This window comes from Centruroides sculpturatus, unplaced genomic scaffold (genome assembly GCF_000671375.1).
Source record: "Centruroides sculpturatus isolate CEXI.00-Female unplaced genomic scaffold, Cexi_2.0 scaffold252, whole genome shotgun sequence".
NCBI lineage: Eukaryota > Metazoa > Arthropoda > Arachnida > Scorpiones > Buthidae > Centruroides > Centruroides sculpturatus.
The window spans coordinates 429,997-438,821 of NW_019384463.1; the positions used below are offsets into that span (position 1 = coordinate 429,997).

The 8,825-nt window shown below is 30.2% G+C and overlaps 1 protein-coding gene across 1 annotated transcript; it reads left to right on the top strand.

The window, feature by feature from the left end:
- Positions 1–7,910: 7,910 nt before the first annotated feature.
- LOC111620945 lies at positions 7,911–8,381 on the top strand. Its single transcript, XM_023362968.1, has one exon. The coding sequence runs from the start codon at positions 7,911–7,913 to the stop codon at positions 8,379–8,381; it is 471 nt and encodes a 156-aa protein (XP_023218736.1).
- Positions 8,382–8,825: the final 444 nt, after the last annotated feature.

Consider the following 8,825-nt stretch of genomic DNA (forward strand, 5'->3'; position numbering starts at 1 on the left):
ATTCTGTTGACGTACCCTATTAAAACGCAATCAAAAACGCAAAAAACCGCATCTTAAATAGTATAAATAGAAGCAGAGTTCTTTACTGTAAGCCTTAATCCTGTCCATCTCCCCCCAGTGCGGGAAATTTCGACACGTATATGATATAAAAACACGTGCGCATTCGAATGCAGCGTTGTGTCAAAATTTAAAAGGAATCGGTAGGAACAAACGAACATTACATTTTTATTTATATAAATAGATAGAAAATGATCCACTTTAGTTCATTTTCACAGAAAAGCGTAATGCCTCGCAGAAAAGCAAACTTAGGGCGTCGTACTCGTAGTGCCATCTGTTGGACATAAAAGCCTTAACCTAGATTATATATTTTAATTTATATGAATGTTTAACGGAATAATATACAGCCTATGTCCACTCTGAGGTTCCATTTTAAATATTGGTGAAAAAATTTTTGAAATCGGATGAGTAGTTTTGGAGATTACCTGCTGCAACGAAACTTACATACATACAAACATTACCTCTTTATATATTAGTATAGATAAGCCAGTACGTGCTGTACAGATTGCTTAGCAATGCAGGAAATGTTCAATGTATTCCCCATTGTACAGGTGTAAAATATGAACATGAACAACATGTTCAATGGCTGACTGCAACTCTTTCCCCATGATGTTTCACACATACAATGCTGTCCTGTAAGTCTGCCAATGTTGCAGAATTACTATAATTTCACATTTCTTTGCTTGCAACACCATTTGAACCATTCACAAGCCAAATAACTCCACATTTCAAATTTTTTAAAATTTTAGTGTGAAAGCACTTGATATACTCATAACTTTTTATATTCATAATAAGATTTCCTAATAATAAGGATCAATACCACTTAATGACAAAATTTTATTGGCCATCAAAAAAAATTATTTGTTTATTTATTTCAGAAGCTAATCTAAGTAACTCCATACTGCCAGCACAAATTGCAATTGCAATGCTGCAGTGTGTGCTGACCAGTGCTTTGTAGATAATGGTATATTATTTAATGTTATTTCATCACAAAACGTAACAAAGAAATTAGTTAGTTACAGTCCAACTGTAACTGCAACTGTAACTGTAACTGTAGAAGTAAGTATACTTGTGGAATATTGAATGATTGTTTTAATTTTGGTGACAATTTTTTTTAGAAAAATAATTTTTTTCATTCCTCCTATTAAACATGATTCTTATAAATATTTAAGAACCTGATGAGACCTCAAATACAGCTGACAAAGAAGACATCATTTATGTTGCTGAATAATCAATTTAAACAAAATAATAACCACCACCATTGTAACAGTAACAGAATAGTTATTATTCATTTTTGCGAAAAATCTTTAATAAAAAAATGTACACTAATGTGAAAACTGAATTTGATGTTACTATGTGCTTGCCAAATCAATTAACTCCCTCAATCACACCAAAATTGTAATAATAATAACAATTATAATAAAAATATTAACTTATACTGGAACTAGAAGGAATTAAGTAAAATTATCACCTTTTTAAATATTCCAGCAAATAATTTAATATCGTAAAAATGTTTAACAATCTTCTCAAAATGATTTAACATTTGGAGAAGATTGGAACAAAGAATCAAAGAACATAAATACTCTATTAGAAAGAACAATGATAGCACCATTTTAGTATCTTACGCCAACCAGCAAGGAGTTGAGGTTATATGGGACCAAGCTTCCATCATTAGACCCATGTCTAACAAGCACTCCATCAAACATCTTGAAAAGCTTGAGATTTTTATAAATCCAATCATACGGATGCCCACTCTCTATCTACAGTATGGAAATCATTTTATGAAGATAAACTGTAATTTTTACGAAGCATTAATTTTTAATGTGATTCTGTTAAGTTTTTTATTTTATTTTATTTTGTTTATATTCTTATATCCCTATCTTTTTGTATTCATTCCCTTAAGCACACATCATTACAAACACATGAGCAGTTATTATTTTTTCGTAATTTTAATTTAAGTTCTATTTCTTTAATGTTCTTTTTACTTTATTATTTAACTGATGAAGATCGTTAAAGACAATCAAAAACGTTTTTACGATATTAAATTATTAGCTGGAATATTTAAAAACGTGATAATTTTTCTTAATAACAATTATAGCATATCTATGCTATCTTATACATTTTATATGTTGTTAAATGAAAGCTACATCTACAATAATACATTCTATATTATTTATTTGAATTTATATTTTACAAGAAATTTTAAAAAGGAACATATATTATTTTGTCACTTTTCTCCACTTTTTGTTTTATGAAGTTAATTGATTTGGCAAGTGATACATTTATCCCGCAGTCAACAATTTTAGAACTAAAATTTTCTTTGCAGAATTCTTTTCCATGTCCTTTAAATAGTATGTACACAAATTTTAGTATCAAACAAGTTGGAGCTACAACTTTATGATCACTTAGAAGGACAACTTTATGATCACCATGTATCTTCTCATTAACAAGGAAAGAAAAGATAATAGTTAATTTAATATATACCTTATTATTTTTCTAATCTGAAAATTTCCTACCAAAAATCATTTTATTATTAGTAGAGTTAGGACATCTAGGCAATAAAACTCAAATAGTTATATAACTTTTAGTGCCTAGATGTCCTAGGTTTATCATTAGTCATGATAATAATAATCCTGGTTAGGTTTGGTATATATAGATATGGTGTTTATTTCTCAACAACATTTGCAATTAGTGAATATATGAAAACAATTATAAAAATTACAAAAATCATGAAAAATGTTATTAAAAAGGTTACAATATGTTATGGTAAAAGTAATCAGTCAATATATTTTTAACTTTTTAGCATCAAAGCCTTTATATAATCCATGTTGTTTTATTTTTTTCTATTATAAACTTTTTTGAAACCTTCAATATCAATAAATCTGAAATTATAAAAAAGGAAACAGGTTTGAACATTAGATCCTAAAGAGTGAACAAGCATCTGCTCCTGCAAAGAAAAAAATAAAAAATAAAAATCACTCCGGAAGTCAAAGTTTAATGCAAAGTCAATAAATGCTAAATTAAAGCCTAAGCTCAATTGTTTTTATAGTGATCAGTTAAGACCACTAAAAATGAATGCATAATCAGTAAATTAAATTTAAAAATATTAAAATGACATTAATAAACTTGGTAAATTTTCTGCTTTTATTAGAGCTACAAGTATATACAAAATCAAAGTACTTTAGTACAAATAAAAGCAGAAAATTCACTGAATATATTGGTCCTGGAGTTAATGTTATTAATTAAATACCAGCAAACATTCTCTTCATGCAATGTAAACAAGTTACAATAGTGTAAAAAACCCAGAACAAAAATCTTGCACTCAAGATCTTCAATGGGACTTGATTAAATACCAGAAAAACTATTTTTGAGATTTACAGATAAAAAATTAAGTATCTAAATTCTTCTAGTTTACTATTTAGGGAGCAAAAGATCTTGCATAACTTATGTATATATACAACTTATGTAGAAAGAAGAGAGCTAAAGATATGATATGAATTACCAGCGGGTCCAGTCGAAACGTTTTTGTCATCCTAGGCAGATTTCAAACTTACACCCTCTCCTTTTCTACTAGAATCCTTCTGCATTTTATAACCTGTGCAACTATAGTGACAGCTCAATGTATACATAATATGTCTAACAAATGAACCTCTTAAATACTGGAGGAAATATAATTCATCACATAAAAACCTTTAACTCCAGTGATACGTGTTTTGTAAACTAGTATCACTGAAGTTACAAAGGTTTTTTGTGTGGTGAATAATATGTCTACTTAAAATAGATATTTTCCTTTAACTGATACCTCTAGTATACTATACAGTAATATCCTGAACTTACGTGATAGGTGGGACCGAGCGATAACCGTGTAAGTCGAATTCGCGTAAGTCGGGGTATAATTTCGCAATTTGTGTAAAATCCAAGTCGGATGTATGTAAGCTAATAAAGGTTCTCATTAATCTTATCTCGTGTTTTGATTTGTTCATGGTTACAAGAAATCACCACATAGAGTCTCTCAAATCTCCATAGATATAACAAACACAGAAATACATAACACAAAATAAATTGTAGCTGTGTGTTGATTCCACGAGACACGTCCGAACATGTAAGCTGAACAATAGTGTGGGGGGAGTGAGTAATCAAGAGTTGCGTGGTGCTCAAACAAAAGACGAATTGACGAGATTTGAAAATCGCATAACTCCGAGTTCACGTAAGTCAGGGTAGCATAAGTCGAGGTATTACTGTATCTCAGGCCACCTAATTAGTTAATTAGCCACAAGGCAGCAATTCCCACACTAATTCTTTTTTGTCCTTTACTCTCTGCTTGTCCTACTGCTGCACTACAAGTTCAAAAGTAAGCAATGTAAAAAGTCAGTAGTTGACCATTGGACAAAACAGAAAACAGGCACATCAAACTGAAATACTGGGCTACATGAATAGCCACAAAATAAAAAAATAAAATTTAATACTTTATGTTTTTGTTTCTATATTGTCTATTTGGACCTTGTTTATAAATAGGACTTATACTGATGGAGTTTCTGATTAGCAAAAAGTAGCAGTCTTAGTCAAAAGGTCCAAGTAGATAATATAGAAACAAAAAAGTAAAAATTAAAATTCAGTTATAAAACATAAGACTATGAAAAACTTCGTCTTTTCTTCCAATATCCATATTAAATTAGAGACCACAACCAAAATTTTTATCCATTCCATCAAAAATCTCTTTTAAATGTCACTGCATGTGTTATTAGTGAAAAAAACATTTTTCTACTGTTTTGAACTGAGAAGCAATTCAATGTGGACCAAACATCAAATTTTCAAAAATTCTCTTAAAACTTTTAAAATATATCGAAAAAAGGTGGTGGAATGCCGTTCCATTGCATTCTATGACAAAAAAAGTGCTGAACCTATGTAACTATGCTAATCTATGCAAGCCATTAGTGATGTGGATGACTCAGTCAAATTTCCTGTTACATCCCTGCATCAATATGCTTTATTTACAAAAAATTTGATTCTCTATCTCACTTAATGACAAAAAATAGGCCAATTATTTAAAAAGCAGGCTATTTCTTACTTTCCTACAAAAAAGTATTAAAAATAGGATAAATATGAGGTCTGTAGGACTTGTGAAAATTTTACTACTGCATTATCGACATGGAGAAAACAAAAATTTCTACAAATAATTATTCTTAGACAAAAACTGCCACTTAAAACTGGTTAAATTAGAATTAAAAAAAACAAATCTAACTTATAAACCATCAAATTTTTATAACAAGTGCAATGTTTTTACCCATGTTGAACAGGCATCATCAGGCAAACAGTTTGCACCTGTTATACATACAATTATTTTTAAATGTTAGCTTTGTTTTATATGTAAATGTTTAGCCAATGAACAACTTGCTTGAAGCCTAGTACTGTATTCTGAAGAGAGATAATGACTAAAATATAGCCCCTAGTTTCTATTTTAACATTAACATTGTTTAAACTGTATTTATGAAATCACTAGCTATTATAATTGCTACTTAATAAGAAAACATGCTTTATTAGAGTGAGCTTTGTTGAAATCAAATGTATATACTGTACATTCTTTCCAGAAACAAATATTAATATAAAGAACACATCTTAATGTGTTATTTTTGAAAATTTATAACCCCAAAAATTAAGTATTTAAATTTGTTTCAATAACACATTTTCTTACTAAATTTTTGAAGATGTTTCTGTTTTATAATAGTTATTTTAAAAGATTATTGATAAAATGTAAGAATGTTTCATTTTATCACTAATCTTTACTGGCAAAATGCAATTTACTAAATATAAATGCTAAAATCTGCTAAAATCTTAGATTATGATCAAATAGTTTTGTTTCTGATTTGGACAACAAACAAATTAAAGGTTGGAGACTTGCTATTAGAAATACAGATAGAGCCATCTGTTGATTAATTAATAATTTGATTCATTATCTCAACAATAAAATTTAATATGAAAAAAATGACTTAAGATTAAAATTTAAACTATTATTCAATACAGTAAAGCAATTTTGTTTATACCATTCAAACATTCCACTACAAAGCTTTTCTAGTCTCATCGTGTTACAGGTAGGATATTTAATAAAAACATAAGCTTTATTTTGTGAATCCTAACTCTATTATAACACTATATATATAATTCACAATTCACTTAAAAATACATTTAATATTTTGGACATTTGGACACAAAATTTATAAATTGTTTATCTGTCCAACTTCTGTTAGTTTGCTTTTTTGCAGCTGTTTGCTTTTGTGTTTAGTATTTAATTTTAATTGTAAATTAGTTATTTGGCATTTTAAACATTTCAAAGACTGATAATTATCTTATTATTACATTTTATGATAATTGTATTTTGTAATAATTTAACTTAAGATGTTTTTAACAAGCATAATGAATTACTACATATTGCAATTGTTTCAAATTATCTGATGCAAGTCTATCAATATATGTAAAGATAATTAGTTAGGCTAGCTACAAGAATTATATTAAGGAAATCTTTATTAGATTTACAATAGAATTTGAAATTAATTTTTGAAAAAAAAATCTTGAGAAAAATAAATAATATGCAGCAAACATTAGTACTGTATATCAAGTAAATACTAAGATTACTAATATTAGTAGATTAAACTGCTTAGATATCTTTAATAATTATTAAAATCTAAANAAAAAAAGATATGTTTTACCAAATTTTTTGTGTCTTCTTTGTTAGGTCGGGTACTTCTGGGACTACCCTCGTACTTGTCTAACGAGTAAGTAGTAAAATAGTTTTCTTATATTTAAAATTATATTCTGTGCCCCAAACAAAAGTGTAAATTTTAACTTTATATTATATTCCTACATTTACTAGATCGAAAAATATGAATAAATTCCCTTTATTTTGCCTTGTCTGAATACTTTTAATGATAATCTGTCTGTATTTTGCCTTCACCTATTATGGTAACCCTACTTAAGACCAATATTCCTACTGGATTTCAAGGCTTGAAAAGTAAAAAATAAAATAGAATCTTGGCTATATAAAAGAATCTCGGATACTTTCCTATAGCCAAGATTATCAGTTAGAGGAGGATATTTGAACACCTGGTATTTTATTATAATTAAAGTTGTCCTATTCAGAGGACTCTGTAGCTCCAACCAATAAAAATCAACACCAAATTTGTATACAAGCTAGTCAAAAACTGCGGGAAAGAATTTTGCAAAAACAAATTTTAGTTACAAAATTGTCTACTATAGGATAATGGCATTGCAAAACCATCGGAAACACAATGAAAAAGCATTTATTCATTCGAATGGGACATACCGGTAAATTCTGCACAGATTGCTTAGCAATGCAGGAAATGTTCAATGTATTCCCCATTGTACAGGTGTAAAATATGAACATGAACAACATGTTCAATGGCTGACTGCAACTCTTTCCCCATGATGTTTCACACATACAATGCTGTCCTGTAAGTCTGCCAATGTTGCAGAATTACTATAATTTCACATTTCTTTGCTTGCAACACCATTTGAACCATTCACAAGCCAAATAACTCCACATTTCAAATTTTTTAAAATTTTAGTGTGAAAGCACTTGATATACTCATAACTTTTTATATTCATAATAAGATTTCCTAATAATAAGGATCAATACCACTTAATGACAAAATTTTATTGGCCATCAAAAAAAATTATTTGTTTATTTATTTCAGAAGCTAATCTAAGTAACTCCATACTGCCAGCACAAATTGCAATTGCAATGCTGCAGTGTGTGCTGACTAAAATATTGGGTGGCCGAGTTTAAACGAGGCCGTACGAGCTGCCAAGACGAACATTGTAGTGGTTGACCAAGTGAGATGACCATGCCAGAAATGGTGGAAAAAATCCACAAAATGGTATTGGATGACAGTCAACTCAAAGTGCAAGAGTTAGCAGACATGGTAGGCATTTCAAAAAGTGCTGTACATCACATTTTGACTGAAAATTTGGACATTAGAAAGCTGTGCGCAAAATGGGTGCCGCATTTGCTCACAATGGGACAAAAACAGCGTTGTGAGGATGTTTCAATCAAGTCTTTGGCAATGTTTTGCAGCAAGAAAGCCGAGTTTTTGCGTCGATTCATAACCATGGATGAAACATGGGTCCATCACTTCACACCTGAGACGAAAGAACAGTCGAAAGAATGGACTGAAAGGGGAGAATCAGCTCCAAAGAAGGCAAAAACAGTTCCATCTGCTGGCAAGGTCATGGCGTCAGTTTTTTGGGATGCACCCAGGAAAAACAATCAACGGCAAGTATTATGCAAACTTATTGCAGTGCTTGAGTGATGAAATCAAGAAAAAACGGCCACATTTGGCAAAAAAGAAAGTGTTGTTTCATCAAGACAACGCACCAGTTCACACATCCGTTACTGCGATGGCCAAAATCAATGAGTTAAGGTTCAAATTGCTTCCTCACGCACTCTATTCACCAGATTTAGCCCCCTCGGATTATTTTCTCTTTCCAGACTTAAACAAATGGCTTGGTGATAAAAGATTTGCCAACAATGAAGAGGTGGAGTCTGCGGTTGATGGCTATTTTGAGAAGCTCGACAGTTCTCACTACAAACAGGGGATCGAAGCTATTGTACATTGCTGGAAAAAGTGTATCGAGCTAAANTTGACGTACCCTATTAAAACGCAATCAAAAACGCAAAAAACCGCATCTTAAATAGTATAAATAGAAGCAGAGTTCTTTACTGTAAGCCTTAATCCTGTCCATCTCCCCCCAGT